General features: G+C 42.8%; 1 protein-coding gene across 7 annotated transcripts in view; it reads right to left on the reverse strand.

Annotated features, from left to right (window-relative positions):
- Positions 1-22,672, reverse strand: part of DST (dystonin) — a 288,951-nt gene that overhangs the window by 247,659 nt on the left and 18,620 nt on the right. For 5 of the 7 annotated variants that reach the window (XM_059468645.1, XM_059468644.1, XM_059468643.1 and 2 more), the window contains exon 1: positions 7,211-7,348. In XM_059468645.1, coding sequence (XP_059324628.1) covers positions 7,211-7,301 — 91 coding nt within the window. In that variant the 5' untranslated portion in view covers positions 7,302-7,348. Of the gene's footprint in view, positions 1-7,210; positions 7,349-8,688; positions 8,897-22,672 lie in introns of those variants that run through there. The other 2 variants (XM_059468642.1, XM_059468637.1) reach the window with 1 other exon arrangement.

Here is a 22,672-nt window from a genome sequence, read left to right on the forward strand (position 1 = left end):
TCCTACTCTGAAACCAGAACTACCTTAGCAATAATACCTTATTCCCAGAAGTTACATACAACTACACAGCAGTGGCTTCTCCAGACAAGTGCTCTAGTCATTTCCTAACTCCTAGGATGTAATGTAAACCCTTTATCTCAAAATTAAAAATTTATCTAAAGGCAAAGTAATTTAAAGCATTAAATATTTATAAACATCGATAGCTAAGTTCCTGACTCCCACCAAAATTAACAGAAGTTTTGTTTGAGTAAAAACCACAGCACTGAAAGTGCCATTTCTCTTTCAAAAAAAACACTTTTGCTTGAACAGTTCAGAATGCTTTATCAGTAATATTACTGCAAAATGTCTGTGCAAATGATTACACTCATTTTCTAATGTTGCTTCTACTGTGCCTAGGAGACTTGTCACATGAGGAGCACACAGAAGGTAATCTGAGCAGGCAGAAGCAAGTCCATGAGCAGACTTTGACAGGATATCCATTGCAGTACCCAGCAAGAGACTTTATGGAACTTCTCTGTTCGCCCATAGTCTCACCTGCAAAATGCCCAAAACATGCCTCTGAAAGCTGCATACAAAGTCAGACTTCTACCCATTTTGTGAACTAAAACATACACATATCTCTCTAATCCCAGTATAGAAGAGCTCTACTAATTTTAGACCCACGTGGTGCCAAGTGTCATAGCTGTCAGATAGCTGGATACCTGAACCTCAGGCAAACCTAATTTAGCTTTCCAACACAATTAGGTTATGAACCCCACTTAACTGCTGATCTGTATTTATATGCATTGCAGAACACATCATTAAATACTGTAATTTTACATATTAACTATGAAACTGAACAACGAAGATATGTTTAAAAGCAAACCAAGTTCAAAAGGGCCATGTGGCTATAATCAACAGCAGATTTTGTCCTATAGCACTGGAAAGCCCATCAGAGACCTAATCCTCCTTGTCCTACAGAAATAGCTACACTAATTGTGTGATTGCAAGGTGCAGAATTTAACCCTCAATACATTTGCCTAGAATCTTCACCCCTTCACAGATTTATTGGCAGCTATTTTCATCTTGTATAAAATCCAAGGAATTCATAGATTAACACTCCACAGCAAAATTATGTACTCACCAGGTAAAATAAAATTAAATCTGGAGCCACGCTGACTTGCTTTTAATGCAGCTACAGCCAAATTGGAATTGCCTACAGGAGGCCTGACTTTAGGAGGAATATGCCTTATCAAAGGCCCAGCTATTATTTGGGCCCCAGTCTTGGGAAGAGCCTTGTGTGGGTGGATGGGTTTCCAACACCAGTCTTTGCACCACAAAAGCACCGAGTCTGCCTACACAGATCAACTTGTAAGATGTGGCCATTAACATGCCCTTCAGGATTTGACCAGCAGACTGAAGTGTCTTTGTAAGCATTGTTTCACCTGTTTGAAAGCTGGGCTGACTGGAAGCATTCAGTACATGAATATTTTCACCCACTACAGAAAAACAAGGCTTTGTTAAATTAAACGGCTTTAATGATGTTTTACAGGAAACATTTCAGGCATGCAGCAATAAGCTGCATTCATATTTGACATTTACAAAATGTTATTATTTTAAGCCTGAACTTATAAAATACTTGCACTTAAATTCAAGTATATGAATAAGCCCATTTTTATTTTACAAAGTAGTTAATTCCAAATACATGTTGAAATGGTGGAATAAATTCCTCAAATCAGGCTTCTTTTAAACAGTATAATGGAATAATAATAAAGCATAATCTGGTTTTCAAGTACAATACCACTAGAAATTAGCCAAGTTGATCACAGAAAACAATTACTAACACCTCAACCAGAAATATAGATTGAGACAAAATAAACCTTTCAACTCAATAGTGACTGAAGTTCATTTTCCTTTTTTCCTCCCCTCATACCTGACCATCTCTTGGTTTTCATCCTAAAAAAAGAATTATGGAATATTCCTATGTGCTCTACTTAAAAGATGTTGCTGACTCAATGGGAATTGGGAAGTAGCAGAAAAGCAAAGAAGCAGACCTTTGATGTCTTCTCCAATTCACATATAAAAGATATTTGAATCAATGGCAAATTCTGTCTGCCTTAGTCCACCCAACAGGTATCTATTAAAATCATGGAGAAGCTACCACAGTTTATGCATCCCATCAAACTCAGCTTCAGAAAATGTTGCCCTAATCTCAAGGCCTGTACACAAACAAATCTCACTGAATTGCCCAACATTCAGGTTCTATTTCACTCCAAGACCTCTTCCCTTTAGCTCAAGTGAACACCTCATACAAGTCAAATCATCAAGACCTGGTTCATATTTAAGATTAATGTACTAAAGGAAATATCCCATCTCCAAGCCCTTTAAAAGTCAGAACTTCTGCTTTAAATAAGGACTAACGTTGAAACAGAATAAAACTTCAGGTTTTACATTTTAGGTGGCCTGAGTTGACCATTAACTTTTCGCCCGACTTCAGACAGCACAAAAGCTATTATGTTTCCATCCCTAATTGAAGACATTTTCTGTTGGCTACAATTCTTCCATCCCAGGAGAGTAATCTGCTGAAGGAAATGTGCTAGGAATATGGGAAACAACAGGGCTGTCTTGCTGAAGACTGGCATGGTGGCAAAGAAAGGATTAGGTGACATGCAGCTGGATAATTCACACGTGCCCAACAGTCAGCCAAAATAACTTTGCCATTAAAAAAAAAAAGAAAACAAAAGATCAATCCCAAGGCCAGAGGCTAGATACTACCAGCACCTGAAAAGAGGTCAAAAAAAACTATCCATGGTGGAAACTACCTAATCAATTACTCACTTCAGGATTTCCTGCTGCATTCAAAATTAGAACCCTGAAGCAGAAGATCCAATTAGTTCACACATGAGAGCCCAGAAGAGCATGATTTCTGCTGACTAAAAATTCAACTCCCCAACTTCAAAGCATAAATAAGGAAATTCAGAAATTCACATATTCCAGAGCCAGGAGCATCTATCATGGCCCCTACTGTCTTTGCACTATGATCATCTCTGAAGAATAATATCCCTGGACTAAATCTGATACCTAACACATTTAGGAGCCTCCAAAATCCTAAAATTCATTTTCAGATGTATAAAAAACATTCTGTGCAAATGCTCCCTTCTTGAAGTCAGCTCAAAGGAGCTGGACAACAGGCATCTATTGTTTCTATCTTAATTCAAAACCTGTACCCAATGTCAGAACAGCTTTACTTGACACTGCCCTCAATCAATCATTAGAACAAATTACATTGCCTCTGAACCCTAAACAGGCAACAAAATGCATCAGATGACCTGCTAGCTCTCATCCATCTCCAGTGTCTTTGTTCTCAGAATACAGAACCAGAACTGTTTGCTGTGCTTCAGCTGAATGTGTTACAAATCTCTTTAAAGCAAGAGAGCAATGCCAACTGTGAAACAAAATGTACCAAAGTTTAACAACTCAACGTGAGTTTTGCTCTTCCCCAGACTTACCTCTCTCTCCTATGGACACCAGGGCTGTGCAGCAAGCCCAAAGAACCCAAAGAAGGCACTAATCAGGCACCCATTGCAAACAAAAGATTCGTGTGATACCTTTCCTAGCATTACCAACAATTTCATGAAGTCCCTGAACTGCAAGACTGTATTTTTTACGGGCAGTCATGTCAAGCTGAATTTTCTAATAGATCTGTTTCCTATAGATGTAGATGTATAAATCTGCAGCATTAAAAGCTCTGCACAGCCCAGATAACCCTATATTTCAAACTTCAAGGGCTTACATAATTAAAGAATGTTGTTGGATAACTATGATTTATTCAACACTTTACTCCATGAATTAGCTCTTTTCCAGGTACTGCAGTCATGCTGTCATTAACAGATGTACCCCTAGCAAAAATGATGTCAAAATGGAGACAACCTAGTTACATAATTGTGGAAAATCTTTCAGAAAAGGCTTGTTGCAACTGCTATTCAAATAAAAGTTTACTACCTGAACTGAAAAACACATTAAAGAGTGACCATTTCAGAGGGATGATAAATTTATATATATAAACTTGATTCTCAGTTTATTACTTCAGATTTATAGCAGAGGAAATGTAATGAACATCTTGCACTCACAGCTAAAATCATAATCTTCAAATATTTAATGCTCAAATAATAATGGCACCAAACAATGCATTTCTATGCCATATGACAGAGATGGCATTTAATGCTTTAAAAATGAAAAGTATATTAAATACAATTGCACATTTTCTTCTTTATCAAAAAGGCTACAGCTAACAATTTCATTACATTTTGTTCCCAGGCAACTGTGAGGTAACTTACAGAGCACCAAGAATAATTTTTGAAGTTCTTTACAACCTCCCAGAGAATTCAAATATAATTTTTGAGAAAATGTTGAATCTTAATTATATTAACAAATATTTGTATGATTTCTCTTATTACTTAAATAAGCTGTGAAATACCTAAAATACTTCAGATAAACTATACTAGATGGTTTTTTGCCACTCTCTGGTTGCCTTTGAATTCTTAGAGGTGCTACCAACAAAGAAGCAATTTTTTCCCCTGAATAAATAGCTGGATTCAACCTGATTTCTAAAACATCTGAGATAATGTGACTTTTTTCCCTCCATCAAAATGCTTTAGAAATACTGCCAAATAATTACTAATCAAGAAAAAAAAAAAAAAACAAATTGACAGCCAGCAACTGAGCTGACCAGGGATCAGAAAACAACACTCTCTTCTCCCATAGCAAACAGCACTTCAGTGGTATGTCAGATTTAGCAAACAGTTGCCTAATTATTTACTGTCACAGCCAGAGACATGATCAGCAGACAGAATTTGGAGACACACAAATATCTGGCTTTCAATTTCTAAAACAACAAGGTACTCGGTATTTCTTGGTATTGCATGATCTTCAAAATCTGCAGCCTACTTTGGAAACAGAAACAGAGGAAGGGTAAAATTTCACTTTTCTATGTTTACAAAGGGCAGCTTTTATCTTCCTAAGTCAAACTGCCTGAACATCTTAATGATGCGGCATCATACGATCCCAAGCCTTCCAAGACAGGCAATGAATTTTGTACAGCTGACTCTGCTAGTTACAGTACTCAACAGCTGGGACATAGATAATTTGGCACCCTGATAATGGCCTAGATGAGTATGAAGCATTCTGCAGACTGTAAAAAGGAAAAAAAAAAAATCAGCATTAAAATTATAGATTGAAGCTCGTCTTACAAAGCCAACATAGTTCACATTTGATTAAGAAATTTACTGAAGGTGGTGTTTACAAAACTGAGAAATTCAGAGAAATGGCACTCCCTCTTCAAAGCCTATATTGTAGCAATTCTTTTCTGATTAGATCAGCTCCCATAGCAAGTCATCAGAACAACAATCGCTGTAGTGAAGTCATACTACTGGGACTCGAATGGGAAATCATGACTGGCTTGAAAACACATTTTAGAAAGTAATGTGCTTTCCAGATTTCCAATACATCTTAATTAAAACGAGTCCAAACCTTTACCTTTGCTCCAAATGGCTGAATAAAATCTACCTTGAGCAGCAAAACATAGCATAGCAATATACAAAATATGACACTTAAAACTAAGACAACAGAAATTGGATCCTTCCAAATAATTTCAGGATTCAGGGGTCACTGAAAATGGCATATGAATGGACTTTGTGTTACCCCCACAATAAGATATACTCAAATACTTTCAGAAAGTGATTTATTTCTTACAGAGATGTTAGCTTTCAGAGTTTATTTAATTAAAATCCTATTGTTCCCCAGCCTATTAAAACCAGACCTTTCAGTCCCATTCCTGATAAAACAGACATTGAAATAGGGGAAATTGGGCCTAATCTCTTTCCCAGAAAGAAAGAGATTTCCCTTGATTTCTAAGCAAGTAATTGGTATGAGAAGAAACCTTATTAAACCTAATTCTAGCAGGAAATAAAAGGTGATCCAAAGCAGAAAAACAAGCTTTCTCAGTGTTTATTTAAAAAGTAAACAGCCTACTAGCTCCAAAATTTTGCACAAATCAGATCAGCTTCATATAAGGACTTATAGGACTTAAGAAAAATGAGAGAATAGAATAAAGAGAAGATGATGGTAGTCACCAAATGGTAATTATTTCTCAACCAAAATGTACTAATGCATTTGAGAACAGAAACAGTGCACATGCTCCATTGCTGCATTGACACAATGGGCAACAGACACAAAGGAGTCATTAGTCAATACTGCTAATGACACATGAAATTGCAAGTGACACCAGTATAAAGTACACACAGACCCAACAAGTTCTCATAGTCAGAATAACCATCTGTTGAGGGTTTATTATTCAAAATACTGCTACTAACAACACAAAATAAATAAAATCAATTATCAGTATCTTCAAATCAAGCTGTCTTAAACTATGCCACTCCCATTCCCATCAGTTGAAACCATTTAGCAAAAATCTTCAGAACTGATTGAAGAAATACAGCTGAAAAACTTCAGATATGAAACATAACATCTTATTCCCTAACGTTACAAAAGGACTCAGCACTGCAAATGTCAGCATATGCTGTGACATGCTGTAAAAACTGTTTCAGGGATGAAGGTTCAGTGTGAACAGTTAACTCCATCCATTTCGCACTTAGATTAAAATCAGAGCTGTAACACTTTTGATAAGCTTCAGATTTAGTACCAGCAAATGTACTGAAAAACAGCAGTGAATCATCCAAACCATCCCTTCTATGCCGATATCCGTAAGAAATCAATGCAATTTACATTTCTAGCAGGATTAATTTAGCTGCATACATCTTCACCCTGATAAATGCCTTTTTCCTTATTTTTCTGTATTCGATAAAAAAAATTCAAGTGCTACACGAACTAAGCTAATTCCTTGCCCTGGCCCAAAAAAACCCAAATAAATAAACAAATAGGTAAAAATAAACCGAAGCTTTAAATATGAATGCACATCGAGACATAAATCCCTGTGTCCGTACCGCACTCAAAAACGCGACTTTTAAACACGCGAGAGCGCCTGTCACACACTGGTGAGGTGACACGGTATTTATATCCATCGCTCACGCCGCCCGCGTCCCTTGTCCCCAGACCGACCCTCGCAGGGACGCGGGGCCACCCATGTCCCCCAGCTGGCCCCAGCGCCTCCCGGCTCCGCAGTCGCCACACCCGGCGTGGCAGGAGAGCGGCCGGGCGGGGAGCGCTGCCCTACCTTTGTATCTCTCTAGGACATCTTCGTAGGCCTGCAGGTACTCCTGCTCCTCGGCGTAGAAATAGGCGCCGGGGGAGAGGTAGCCAGCCATGGCCAGCAGCTCGCCTCGCCCAGCCCAGCCCTGCCCTGCCCGCCGGTGCGGCTCGGGGCGGCCGGCAGCCTCGGGGATGGCACAAGAAAAGCCCCGGCAGCAGCGGGCGGGGCGGGCGGGGGGCGGCGCTGCCAGCCCGGCCAGGGGAACGCCCCCGCGGGCGGCCGCTCGCTCGCTCGGGTTTCGGCAGCCGCCCCTCGGAGCGCGGAGGGGCGGCACCAGCCCGGCCTCCCGCCGCAGCCCCCGGCTCCAGCCCCATGGCCGAGGCACCGCCCGCGGGGCCGGCGACTCCACCGCCGCCTCCCCCGAGACGAGGAGGGTGGCGGCTGCCGGGGCGGGGACGCGACGCCTGCAGCGCTGACGGCGCCGGTGGGGACACTGCACTCTCGGGCAGGGACCGAGCGGGGAGGGACCCCAGGCCGGCAGCCGGCGGGGCCGGGAGCTCCCGCAGTCCCGGCGGGGCGGGCGCGGCCCTGCCGCAGGTGTCACCGCCGCGCCTGCGTCCCCTCGCTGTCCCCCGGCGCTGACCCCGCTCCGCTGCGCTCCCTGCTGCCCTGCGCTCCCTGCTGCCCTGCCCCGGCCCGCAGCTGCCCCGTCCTGCGCACCCTGCCCGCAGGGATCCGCGGGCGGTCGGGCCGGCTCCGCAACGCCCCAGTCGCGGCTGCATCCTGCGGCTGGTGGGAGCCCGGCTCCGCAGCGCTGCCCCCGCTAACAGCGCCGCTAGGAATGGTTACCCTGGGAAATGGTGTCCCGGCAGGGACCCATGGAGACGCGCATATAATCGGGGTGGTTGGGGAGAACAACAGCGGTGTCCCCGGGGAGCACTGGGGACCGCCTCATCTTTCTGGGATTCATTTACAGGCGTTTTCCAGCTTTCGCCAGGGTGATGCGGACCTCCGCCCTATTTTCGACATCAATTGTCGCCGGGCCGCGGACCAGAGCCCTTTGGCGCCTCCGGCACACCGGGGCGGCTCCGCTCCGGTCCCCGTCCACCCCGAGCGGACAAAGCCCGGGGCTGGTCCCCCGCCCCTCACGGAGCATCATCGACCGCCGCGGCCTCTCTCCGCGCTGCGGGCGGTCCCGCGGCGCTTCCAGCCAGGGCGGCCGGGGGCTGCCTCGGCCTTGTGGGCCGAAAAAAGCGCCGGCCCCGCTGAGCCGCCCCCGCCGCGGCTGCAGCCCCCGCCGCTGATGCTTTTTCGCATGAAAGTTTAATAGGCGCACCTGCGAGTGTTTCGGCTCGCCTTCCACACTCATCAGTTCACCCAGCCGGAAAAGGCGGCCAAAGAGCTTAGTCACCGCCCGGCGGGGCCGCGCTCGGAAAGAGAAGGGACGGGGGTCCCTGTGTCCCCGGCCGCCCCCTGCCCCGCCGCCCCCGGCCGCGCCTTACCGGCGATGCGCAGCACGGCCCGCTCGGCGGGGTCCAGCACCGAGCCGCCCTGGATCTTCCGCTTGGACCTCTCGTGTTTGGGCAGGTTCCAGGGCAGCGTGTCCCCCGGCGCCGGCGACACCGTCCCCGACCTCTGGCTGAAGTCCTCCTCGTCGGAGAAATCGGCGGAGGACGACATGGAGCATCGGTAGGACGCGTTGCCGGAGCTCTGCACGGGGAGACAGACAGACAGACAGGGTGCGTGGGGAGCAGCTCGGGACGAAGGGCCTCAGGTGGCGCCGGCGAATACCCGCCCCGCGTGGCGTGGAAAAGCATCTCACGGGAAAAGGAGGATAGGGGAGAGGGCCGCCGCTCACCATTGGTGTGAATGTAGAGGGGGGAAAGGGTGCGTGTGCTGCGTGCCGAGGGTGATCCCCCAAAAAATAGCCGGTCTTTAGCGGGAGTGCATTTGGAGGGATGTCGGGCTAGAGCCGTGGCCTGCGGCTGGGCAACCAGCTCGCAAATGAGCCTCCCACTTCCCCAACAATAAACCCAGCAGCAACAACAGCCGAAAAAAAAAAAAAAAGCCACCAACCTTCCCTGCTACAGATCGAAGGCTTTTGGCTCCCCCGCCAGGACAAGGGAAAGATTTGCCATCACCGAATCACCGAGCTACTGGTAAATCCGCCCCCGGGACAGACCCCGGCCCGCCGGGAGCCGAGGCGGGCTCTCCGTTCATCACCGCCCCGGGCTCCCCCTGCCCCGCGCTGCCCAACGCGGGGCGAGCCTGGCTAACGGGACGGAGCCGGGGAGGGAAGGAAGGAAGGAAGGAACACGATGCCTCAGAGCAGCCCCTCCGGGCAGCAGGGCACGATGGGCAGCCTTAAGTCACACTTTGCCAGGCGACTTCGGCAAACAAACCACTCATCTCGGTGTATAAACTGTATCCACTTTTAGGCTTCCCAGCTACTCAAAAAAGAGCTCTTCCGGAAACGTAAATAAACACTGATGCAGGGAGAGGACTGCTGCCATGTCTGGCTTCCCTGTTTATGTAAAGTGGGAAACGGAGATGTGTGAACAGTTCGGCACCGTGTTGAAATTTAAGGTACATCATTAAACACGTTATCAGGACACAACGGACAGCAACGTGCTATTACTTTTACTCTGTACATTCAGATTGAAGGGATTTGTGGTTTCTCCAAGGCACGACACAAGAAAATGATGGGTGTGATTTGTCATTTCATGTGGGAGCTACTGTTACAGCCCCTTTCAAAAGTGCAACCTGATGCTCATCCAATTATTTTAGGTGTGTGCTGTCAACTTTTGCAGGTGCAGTAGAATCATAGGCTCACATAATTGCTTGAGTTGGAAGAGACCTTTAAAGAGCATCTAGTTCCAACCCCCTTGCTGGGGGCAGGGACGCCTTCCACTAGACCAGGTTGCACAAAGCCCCATCCAACCTGGCCTTGAGCACTTCCACAGCTTCTCTGGGCAACCTGTTCCAGTGCCTCACTGGAACTTGCAGTGAAGGATTAGTTCCTTATATCTAATCTAAACCTGCCCCCTTTCAGTTTAAAACCAGCATATTTTGTTACACAGCAACAGCCCCATTCAGCCATTCTAGAGTCCAGATTTGATATTAAGCCAGATAGTATTTTAGGCTTGTATTGCAGCCCTTTTCTCAATTTTATTTTTTTCTATAAAGGAGCCTAAAGGGTACCTTTTCTTAAAGAAAAAATTTGTACAGTGATTGAGATATGATTAAATGTATTATTGTTGTCTAATTTATGGTTTTGTACTGTCAGCTGTCATGGGGGGTATTTTACCCATTTAAAACTCAGAATCTGCATAATCCAGAGACACAACATGATGCACTCTTTGCTCTGCATAAAATTAAAAAATAATATATAGTTAAATAATCTGTTATAATAAGAGATCACTTATTAGTGGTTTTTTGCATCTATTAGTGTTTTTCCTTCTATTAGTGTTTTATCCTCTTCACTTCTATCCCAACTCTCTTTTCTCTTCGTAGAGTACTCCATGGTGAAGTTTGAAATGTGTGAGTTGTGAGGGAGGGAGTGAATACATAAAACCAATTAACTGAATTCTTGTTCACTATATTGTGATGTAGAGAGAGCAAAAGGTAAGTGCAGAAGAACAGAAACATGAGATGTCTGATACCAGCTCAGATTTCCTTCATAATTAGTTTTAGTGCAGAGACTATTTGGCACTCAGTTTGTACAATAAACTAAAACTGGATCTCATAAAGCAGGATGGTCACATATAGGTGTCTTCCTGATAAGAGCTGCAAGTGCTCAGCTTGCTGCAGGGCACTTTGCTGTTCCAGCTGGGGCTACCAGGGCCTCTCATGTGCTTAGTCAGGGATTAGGTTCCTTGAGCCTGTCCTTAGCCCCAGATTTTGCCACAGAAGAGAAAGTGTTGCCTTTAATCCCAGCTCTGAACATCCTGCTTCAGGCCTGCACCTTCTTTTGGCTGAGCAGCAACCCTCAGTATCTCTGGATCACACAGACCCACAGAGACAGATTCTGACTTTCATCTTTTCCACCTTCTGCATTTCTAGCTTATAATATGAAAGTTTGAAAGAGACCAAACACAGTGTTGTGAAGTGCTATAGCCATAGTACAATGGCAATTGCTATTGAAGTTTTGGGGAAAGATCTCTCAACTCTCAGATTTATTTTCGAAAGTAAGCTATAAATTTTATCCATTAGCGTTTCCTTTTTTCAAAAGAGGCCTTCACAGCCCATTATTATATTTCATAACATCTCCTCCTACCTGTAGAAGCCAAAAGCACTGTTGAGTGGTTGTTCATTGTGCACCATCAGTCTACTGAAATGTCAGTTTTAGGGAAAAGGATTCTGCCTTTTAGTCTGCTCTGCTACAATACTGGAACATAAGCTGTGTGAGAAGACTCCACTCATATTTTATGAGAATCAAAATGAACAGGCACTGATAGAGCAGTCTTTAGCATCTGTGTATATTACAATTAGCTATCTGCTTTTAGGTTATCCTACCTTAATTGACACATGCAGTAACCAAACCCACTTTAGCTTTTTAACTCTTAAATTACCATGTTGTTTCATTTTCAGAGCAATGTAGGAAGTTTAGAAAGGAATTTTTCATAACAACAAAATCTGGAAAACAATAAGAAATGTCAACTTCTGACTTAATGACAGTCTACTCTCTTATTCAGCATGGAGATGCTTCTGAGTAATGTGTCCACAGAGATATTGAACACCTAGGTATATTTACTTTGCTACTCCAAAGGTGTTTATAACAAACTAAAGAGCTTTGCTTGAGTAAATTAAGAGCTTTGATATGAATTCTGTAACTGTTCCTCTTTTGCACACAGGCGCTGTTTGTGTACCGCTCATCCCACTGGGGTCTATGTTTCTAGCATATTCATTTTCCATGATAGAGTTCTAAGTCCCAGATAAGCATTCCATTATCAGAGCAATATATTAAGCAGTTTAAAAAATAGGAAACAACACAGAACATCTGTAGTAGTATTCTGAAAAAAGTTCCTGGCCCATTAGGACAGCATTGGGAGGGGGTGGAGGTTGTTATATTCTGTTAAAATCAAAATATGTAAGGCACTTTTGTTATTTCTGTATAAATTACATGGCTGTCTGCAAGCGAAAAACATCAGTTAATAACACACAATGCTTTTTGGGGGCAACATGAGTGAAGTGTTTTTTATATCCCCTAAAATATTGATCATCCTTCCTTAACCTACTCTTGGGGACTTGGCAAGGGTCAGGACTTGACTGCTCTTATCTTGAAGGCCTGTAAGGTCACAGCCCAGTTATTCTCTGCCTGCCGTAGCACCCTGCAGCCGGAGGCCTCTCTGCATGCCCGTGGCGGCTCCGGCGGAGCGGCGGCACCCAGGGGCGGGATGCCGGCGGGGATCCGGGCGGCACCCAGGGGCGGGATGCGGCGGGGATCCGGGCGGCACCCAGGGGCGGGATGCCGGCGGGGATCCGGGCGGCACCCAGGGGCGGGATGCGGCTGGGATCCGGGCGGCACCCAGGGGCGGGATGCGGCTGGGATCCGGGCGGCACCCAGGGGCGGGATGCCGGCGGGGATCCGGGCGGCACCCAGGGGCGGGATGCGGCGGGGATCCCGGCACGGCCCGCTGCCGCTGCCGGTGCCGCACGGGGGTGCACAGCGCTCACCAGTCCCGGCGCGGAGCAGAGCCGAGCCGAGCTCCCTCTGCCGCTGCCGGCGGGCTCCCACACATCGGGGCATTCGCAGGAGCCGCCTGAGTCAGGCTGGCAACCGCGCTGAAAAAGCGAGCTGGTTTCCAGTAACGGGCATGATTTCAAAGAAGCATTTCGTATACTTCTTGTTAGAGGGATTCGGCCAAGTTCCCAGGCCGAATGATTTCCCCTGAGGAGGGAAAGGATTGCTGTTTGTCATGGGTGAGGCGCTGCAGAAGATCAGATAGAGACTGAGTGGAAGATAGTGTAGCTGGCAAATGGTGTTGAGCATTGCACACCGCCAGAGAACAGGAAAGCACCTGGGAACGGGAGCTGAAAGGATCGAGAACAGTGGGGACTGCACGCTGTCATTCCTGGGGGAGAGAAGCATTAGCCCAGGTCAGGTTTCAAACTCGGTCAGGCAAACCAGCTGGGAAAAGCTGCTGCAAGGCTGATACCAAATTATCTTCATATTACAAAAATTTCCCAACCCTATGACACATCAGAGATTGTGCTGGCCAGCTGAATTCTAATCAAATAATTTGTACTTTCACATTTTATCTTTAAGAAGATTGTCTGCTGCAGTGAGTCAGTCCTTTCATGCCGTTTTTTGGAAGCTGTGGGAAGTATAGGTCAACACTGACTGACATTTAATTTTCAGTTTCATTATGAGTTATTTCACTTATACTAAACTATCTCAGAATTCCTGGAACGTATTTTTTGTTTTATTATACTTATTGCAGGAAATGGATAAATATCAACAGAAATGAAGCACTAAAATAATGGTTTTAGTCAGTGTGTTTCAGCAAAATTCCTTTTAATTTAAAATAATTTAGAATATCAATTGAAAGCAAATGACTATTTCTGCCCTTTAACATCCCAGACTGAATTATATTAAAGTAGATCAACTTTTAAAGTAAAATAACTTTACAAATTTAAGACAAAATCTAGGGCAGCTGAATGTTCCCATTAGTAAATCTTTAGCACTTTAACCTGGGTAGATGATAATGAAATGCAGAACACAAAACATCCAATGTGTGTAATCAGGCTATGTGAGTCCTTGGGACTGCATGTTGTCAGGAAAGATCAAAATTCAAAACACACACAAATTAAAGTACCAACAAGAGCAATGTAAAGCCAGTGATGATGAACTTAAAAAAAAAAATCACCAGTGGAGATGTAGATGTAGAAAATCAATAGTTTTCTTTGGTTCTGTGCCACTCACTTAAGAGGACATCCATACGTCCAAGTACCTATGTTATCAGGAAATATGTAAATTACTACAGAGTTTCTAGGTCTGTATTTAATGTCATAAAGCAATAAGCAGGAAGCTGGAAGGCAAATACACTAAATCTGAAATTCCTGATCATCCAGGGTCTGGCTCTATGTTAAACTGTCTTTGCAAACAGGTAGGCTTTTCAAACATCAAGACAACACCCACCTGCTCTGTAGAGAGAACTTACATTCTTTCTTTCTAAAGGTAGGAGAAGATGGAAATAAGCATTCGGGGTTTATTCTATCATCCATGTTTTAGAACTAAACTTAAAGAGTCGATCCAGCAATCAATCAGCATTAAACTGTTTGAAAATACATATTCTTATAATTACACACATCGGTTTTAATGATTAAATTATAAGATTTTCTCTTATAAAATCCATTTTGAGTTTCTTTATCTTAAGTTTGCTTGAAAATATTTCCTTCCCAAGGTTTAATTTTCTTGAAAATTTTTAGTCAAAGCTGACTGAGAAGCCTGAGAGCAAGATTATGAAAACATCCAGTAGTTATTTGTAAAGACTAAAAAAATCCCAGTGATCTTTTTTGAGAAGACTGTAAGCTTTGGGATGGATACTTCAAATATGAATATGCTTTAAGCTAGACATAAGTCTTTTGCCATCTTTGTTAAAAATCTGTCTACATTTGTCAGAGTGATAAGTCTTTGATGAGGTATAAATATCATCTGCTATCCCTGGCATCAGGGAGTATAAAGTAAAGCTTTTAAAGTTTGTGTTTGATCTCACTACTCTGACAGGAAAACTGGTGCAGAACTTCCTGCTGTCTTGATTACAAGTGATCTTCTAGTTGCCACCTCAACCTTATTCCTGGTCTTTTAGGGGATTTTTTCAACAACAATGTTCATTTCCTTAAATAATCTTTTTGCTTCCCCAATGTATTCATAACCTGCATCCCATCTCCTCTCACCTTCTCTTGGTTTTGCTGAGCAAGTGAACTTTTAATCTCTTCTCACCTACTAGCAGTTCTTCTTTGTAAAGGTAGATAGTTTGATTTAACTATTCCTAGTGTTCAGGTAACCACCAATATTATTTTGCCAGACTTTTTTAAACAGGGCTCAAATTTCTCAACTAAAATGTCTTCAATGTATCATCTCTGAAAAATCCCTTCAGACTGGCACCCCCTGAACAGAGTCTCTCAGGGGTTTCAGATCTGCCACACCAATACGCCACCATCACAGAATGACCAAGCAAATGTCACCCTCACAGCTCTTACCTCCACAGCTGGGACACCTACCATCCCCACCAAGGAGCTCACCAGGATCCTTCCAGCTTGGAGATCCAGAGGAAAAACTAATCTTTGCTTTTAATCATTGCTGGCCATGGTTTCAGGTTGATGGCAACGTGGACAAGAGGCATGGAGAGCAGGGCAAGGCAGGTCCAGGCCTGAGGCAGGAGACTCCTGGTTTGTGCTCTCCGTGAGTCGCTCGGCCGCGCGCAGGCAGCGGGAGGGAGGAAGAAGCCGGGATGTGAATGTGGAGAGGACAAACACCGGAACCGGCACTCTGCAGGAAAGGGCTGCAGGAACACACCGGGACTGAGAGCCTGAGGGACAGACTGACAGAGTCTGGGAGCTGCAGCTGGAAAGCATTCAAGGCAGCGGCAGGCTCTGTGCATAAGGACTACAGGAGAAATGGACCTGCAAGGAACTGTGGGGATCGGTGACCATCAGTGCTGGAGGAAGCAAACTGGGGAGAGCTCAGGGTCTGACATGCTGGCATGAAACCAGAGCTGCCTCTGCAAGAGGCTTTGAACAAGGCAGTTTAATGAACAAGGAGAGTATGAACTTGTGTGTGAAGGTTTCAGAGAAGACAGACTAGAGCCAAGGAATGGAGTATGCAACCAGGGGCCACAGGGAGGCACAGAAATCAAAGAGACAGCTGGAACAAATGCCTCAGAGCAATGACAGCACTGACCAGGAGAACCTGGGAAGGGCTGTGACATGAAAGACTGAAACAAGAACTGAAGAGCAAAAGCAGAAGAGCCAAGGTCAGCAGAGGAGTGAGGACTGAACAGCAAGGAAGGAGCAGAGGCAGGTCAGGAGCAGGCTGGAGGAGACATGACAGAAACAGCCATGCTTGGGAAGAATGAGCACAGACAAGCTCATTGCCCTAAGAAGCCTGGAAGGAAAGGGAAATTTCACACCAACTCCAGCCATTAGCAAATAGCTGAGAGTTCCTCTAGAAAAAAAAATACCTCCTCCCCTGCGTTACTGATTCATATGAGGAATACAAATGCCATCAGTCTCTCCCTGAAATCCAACAGAATTTTCCATATTGAAGTCAAAGTGTCAAAACCTGCCAATGTGCTACACAGCTGAGCTTTTCCACTTGGTTTTTAACAGCAGTGGGAAATTAAACACAACATTCCTGTTAAAGTACTTTTCTTAGGGCTGCAAAGTTAAGTACAAAATGTTACCAAATCCCAGACTTCAGGTTCACCATGCAGCCTTGCTTCAGCCTGTTTATTTGTATATTACAATGCAGTCATAATGATGTGATCATATACGACTACATCCTCAGTAATTTTCTTAATAAAAGTCTTGCTCTTACCTAGTGCAAATGATGGGTGATATTCACTCCACAAACAGTTATTCAGTACTTTGTTTGTTATTCTCAGTTCAATGGGCAGCCCTAGAACTTAACTTACTTCATGCTATTCAAATACCAGTGTGAAGAAGGAACTATTATTTAATAGGCTGGGGTTTTGTGCTCATCACTACTTCCATGCAAAGTCAACCAAGAGGTCAATTTTTTTTGCCTAGGTCAAATTGAGATGCCAGGGATCTGACTTTTAAGAGCAATTAATATTACATTAATATTAATAATTCTCAGACTACAGCACTGAACACAGAGTTCAGTGGTGAATGGCAGTTCAAGAACTTCAATAAACCCAGCTACATGCTTTGATTTAGGCACTTAGAAAATGGAAGATAAAAAAATGTTTTAAACCAGCTGTTCAGCTTATTTACAGTGTCCCTGTGCCCACCCTTCAATCTCCAAAGCAGCACTCTCTCTTTTTAAAGAAATAAGAGATCCTCTGTCTTCCTGCAATCTCCTGTTTTATTCATTTATACACTTTACAACTTCTGCAGTAGAACTCCTACACATAAGAGTCATCCTAAGAGCACTTCCACCCTGTGGTGAACGCAGAGTACATCCTGTGAAGAACCAGCACACCACCATACCATTAAAGCGTGTATGACAACGCAGATGCATAAGCCACTGAATTACAGCTGCACGTGTAACCTTAATTCCAGTGCTTGATAATACCTGAACACTTGCCTCTGCCAAACTATTCTTTCAGCATCATACCCATGTGTAGAGTTATATATATATACAAATGGATAAGGGAGTCCCTTGCTATATAAAGATGTACTTTTATGTGCCACAGTAGGATGTTACACAATACAACTCTGAAGACTGACTCTGGTGGCAGTAAAGGAAAAGGAAACATCTGCATTTAGACTATAATTACTATGCATCTGTGAGACAATTACTGGTCATTTTAAATTGTGCAAACAACACTATCAACAGGATCAGAGCTGATTCATTTTTTAACCAGCTTTCAGCCACTGTACAGAATTTACCATTTATAATCACATACATAAAACATTTTTTTCTTACAGTTAAGACTGCTAGCACATTTTAGCAGCTTAGGTTTCTATTACTAGCTCTCCCAGAAGGACACTGATTTATAAAAGAAAAATTCTGAACAGCTAAAAATTCAATTTCTCATTGAGGCTATGCTGCATGCATGTAGTAAAATTTTATCAATGAACACAGAATCCCAGTTAATACAAATCACGGCAAAAGGGTGGTGGCAAAAAAAAAAAAAAATACATTTTTTAAGCCAGAGTTTCACAACTCTGTTTCTTAGATACAACATTTGAATAATATTTTCTCTCATTCACTTCTAAATTAGTAGCAAGTGAGCTTCAGCTCCAAGGATGAAGGGTGCACTTTGACCCTCTTTGAACACTTGAGGTGGAAGAAAGTTAGACAGGTTTAAGCTCTCATCCCATTTTCACTAAATAAGCAATTGCCCTGGGAATGAAAATTGGCTCAGACAAAATAAAAATGGTATGAAATCAGCTCACCTATCAAGAAAAATCCTGCTATATTAGAGGGCTTTGCCCACAGTTACAGAATAATTTGCAATGGTGTACAGAAAAATAACAGATTTTATGTTATTTTCAACTATGTAACTTTAAATCTAAGTAAATATATTGAAAACAAGCATGATCTGTCACCACAGGGGACAATCTATTCAAATGACCTTAACCCTCCAAGTAAGAGCTAGCAGTGAAATCAGTTAAGGTGTTCTAAATACAGATTTGTACTGTTATTGCTATGCTTATTTCTTGTGTAACACATTTTTCCATTAATGAATTATGAATTATTAGCCCTAATGCAATTAACTTGTTTCTTTTGTACTACGTTTAATAGCTCTAGTACCTCAGTATAGGAAAAAAAGCACTGGAAAGACAACAATAATTTTAAATCCCAGATCTAATTCTCAACATATCACTGTTGTGTTTTAGGAAAAAGTAGCTCTAAAATAGTAATGCAATCACCTCCAGGGCCTAGTGAAACTCATGGCAATACACCTTTAAGAAATCCCTTCAAAAACCTAAACTGCCCAGGAGCTGGCCAGAAGGAGTGGAAGAAATGGGCAATTGCTGTAACGCAATGGATGAGCTGCAGGGTGGAGAGGGAAAAGCAGCCAAGAGGAAATGGGGAGCAGGCAGCAAGGGAGGAGGCCACAGAAACTGGAAGAGCAGCGGGAAAATGAACTCTTTGGGCAAAACTGTTTATGAAGTATTTATCAGTGAGGAGTTATTTGCTATAAGAAAAGCCATAAAGCACAGCAGTCCAAAAAAGAGATGTAAACAGTCTCTTGGAAAAAGAACAAACTTCAAAGTCAACCTAATGGCCACTGAAAGCTTTCTCTTCATTTCAAACATGACTGGATTTAGCATTAATAGTCATATTTGCAAAGATCCTGTGCACATAAAATAGGTTCCTTGAGATATTTCTAAAAATGTTTAAGATGGCCAGATGCTTAAATCTTGTTTAAAAGTTTATGAAACCATTGCCTAATAAACTGTCAGGACCTTATCAAAATCCCCATCAATATCTTTTAAGTCTTTGTCCTGGTTTCAGCTGTGGTAGAGTTATTTTGATTCCTAGTAGCTGGTACAGTGCCGTGTTTTGGGTTTAAGGCGAGAGTAATGTTGCTAACACACTGATGATTTAGTCATTGCTGAGCATGGCTGACACTTCATCAATGACTCTTCACCTTCTCATGTTGCCCTGCCAGCACAAGCAGCTGGGAGGGGACACAGCTGGGACAGCTGACCCCAGCTGACCGAGGGGATGTTCCATACCATGTGGCATCATGCTGGGCAGCAAAACTGGGGAGCTGGCTGAGGGTGGCAGCCTTCTGTTCAGGGACTGCCTGGGCATTGCTCACTGGGTGCCGAGCAGCTGCACTGGGCATCACTTGGTTTGTACATTGTTTCATAATTCTCATTATTTTCCCTTCCTATTCAGTCTGATTAAACCTTCTCTCTACCCACAAGTTTTACCTTTATCTTATTCTCTTCCCCATCCTACTGGGGGCAGTGAGCAAACAGCTCTGTGGTGCTGTTCATGTTTAGCTGCATGCCAGCCTAAACCATAGCTGTCTTTAAAATGAAAAAAATGCAGTTCTTATTTCCCTTTTTATATGGATTCACATGTTCCCTGTGTTTGTTCCTTATGGCTGTGCTCATATTGTCCTGAGAGGACCTGGGCATGTGTGTGTGTGTGTGTGTGCACACGTGCGTGCAGAATCTGACAGCTCACAGCCCTTCCATACCTTTGAGAACATTGATATAATGTTAATAAAAATGCTGAAAGTGAAAGATGGCATGGTAGTGTTTTGCCAAGTTTGCTTCTAAATGCAATTCACAAGAGACACAATCCAGACAATCCAGCATGAGCAGATGTCTCCAAAAGAAAGAAGATATGAATGCAATCCATAGATTAAATAGCAAATAGTTGGAAATAACCAAGTCTTGTGCAGAGTGATGGCCAATATTTGCATCTCATGTTTTAGGTCAATTCAAATAGCATCTAAAGGACATAGTGGTACTGGAAAATTAGTACATAACATCAGAGTAAGAATAAATGGAAATTAATGAAATTAATGTTATTTAATGAGACATATTAAAAACTCCTAAAGGGCCCTGTAGAACAACTTTATCCATATGAAAAAAATATTCTTAAGGTGTCAGAAATGTGAGACTTCTGGAACTTCTATAAGTTATTTGGTATCAGATATTTAAAAAAACTCCTAAGTATTTTTCAGACATAACTCTAATACTGATTTTCCCATAAGTTTTAAGGCTTAAATACAACATATAAGTAAACCAGGATAGCTGGAAGGACCATGAATGAGACAGTTTATGGTTTTACATGCATTAAAAATTGATCAAACTTTGCTTTCATGGTTTCTTTATCAGGGTATTCATAGTGCAAGTTTCACTTTGGCCATGGGATTAGTCTCAGTGGAGCCAAATGAAGCTGTCCATGTTGGGAATTTTTCACATGTGGCCTCCCAGATATCTGACCTCTCTCTGTTTTCCTTATAGTGACTTATAGTGATGCTGCACCCGCTCCTAAGGAGCTAAATTGCTTCAGCAAAGGCCAGTCCTTAAGTAATTAGAAACAGGTAAATTAGGAGACCCTGAGGAATATCTACAATCAGCAGTGCTTCTGAGATTATTGTTTGTCATCAGTTTATTCTTTGTAGGTTATTTCAGAGGTACTTTTCTTTGTAACAATATTCACTAGTAATCACCTCAATACATGCTGTTGCTACAGTTCTGGGGCAAAACAGATCTTTGGATGTGTAAAGTACAAGGCTTTTGAGTAGAAAGAGGGCTTTCACACCTGAAAGTGAAGAAAACAGGTTTATTTATCACCCTGTCTTTGCAGTCTCATCTACCATGTCTTGGAGTGATCATGACAAACAAAACTGCAAATTTTGGTACTACATGTCATGATTGTAAATAATCCTGGTAATAAAGCTGCATGAGTCATTTAGGAGCCCTTCAAATCGTTTAACAATGGAGATGTCAAAAGAGATGGAGATCATCTCTTTTCAGTTATGTTCATGGTCATACAAACATTGTTTGGCAGAGCTGTACACCCAACTGACCCCACAGCTCAGGAGCCACATCTGTTTACACAAACTCAAGGCCACCTATGAATAACTTGCAGCATTTTATACTTTGTTTCAGAGCAGAAGCACTATTTAAAATATAGAATATAGACAGTATTTTCAAAATGCTTGTAAAAGAACCCTCAGTTTAAAATCTGCCCTGGAGAAGTATTGCTAGGCAGCAGCATGCTCACAACAAGAGATGTTTGCACATCCTTCCACACTTTCAGAAAATTTAACAGAATCAGGTACCCAGTTTGTGAAAGGAGCAATATGAAACACTCCCTTGATTTGCATGCAATCACACCAGCCTAAAAAACACAGTTCTGTTTGCTCTCAAGAGTTCTCCGCTGTGTTCAAAAATTCAAAGCACACATCAGTAGCAGGTATGTGTACTCTCCTCCACGAGAAACTGAAGCAAAGCTGTCACCTATAGAGAATGTCAGCACAAATAATACAGCCACTGGAGGCTGTAGACCTGGAGGGCATGAGATATAACAATGTGCCCTACAAGGGGAAGCCTCAGCACTAGGTTCATGCTGCACTAGAATAAGATAAATAAGAATGAAAATGGCTTATAAACTGTTTGGCAAGGATCACTATTAGCACAAAATATATTTAATATCCCCATTAACAACTAGGAAGGTGTAAAAAAACCATTACATTTTCAGAGAAAACTAATGTTCTATTTCTGCAAACATCTCCTCATGCAGATATTCAAGTGGAGTAATTATTGTCTTCAGCGGGATTACTCCCATCCAAACAATTACAACTCATTTAGTTCTGACAAGATCAGGAACAATACTGGAAAGATCTCAGATTGCTATGCAGGAAGTAAAAAATAATACAAGCAAATTCAGACAATTATAGCAGCAGCTAGGAAACTGCAAAACAAGATTTAGACACAACAAAACCAACCAAATACAAAATAGTCAAACTTAGCAAGAATAAGAAAGCCTAGCAATTAAATATCCACCAGAGCCTTAAATGAAATATCTGAAAAGTCTTTATGCATATATCTTAATATGACAACAAAACAGGCTAACATATTTCAGGACTTTAAATTTTGCTGGAGCAAAGAAAAAGCTTTCCCTAAGGTTCTTTTATAGTTACTTTGGAGATACCATTCTTGTCAGAAAAAAAGGGACAAAAATGCGTTAGGAGGGAAAAAAAAATAAAAAGGAGAACTGTTTCATGAGGAGAAATTATATCTTCTGGTTGGCAGACATCATACAGGACTTTTTTCAAGTGATGACTCAGCAGAATATGGCCATAATGTAAACATCAA

The sequence above is a fragment of the Ammospiza nelsoni genome, chromosome 3, assembly GCF_027579445.1.
Source record: "Ammospiza nelsoni isolate bAmmNel1 chromosome 3, bAmmNel1.pri, whole genome shotgun sequence".
Taxonomy (NCBI): domain Eukaryota; kingdom Metazoa; phylum Chordata; class Aves; order Passeriformes; family Passerellidae; genus Ammospiza; species Ammospiza nelsoni.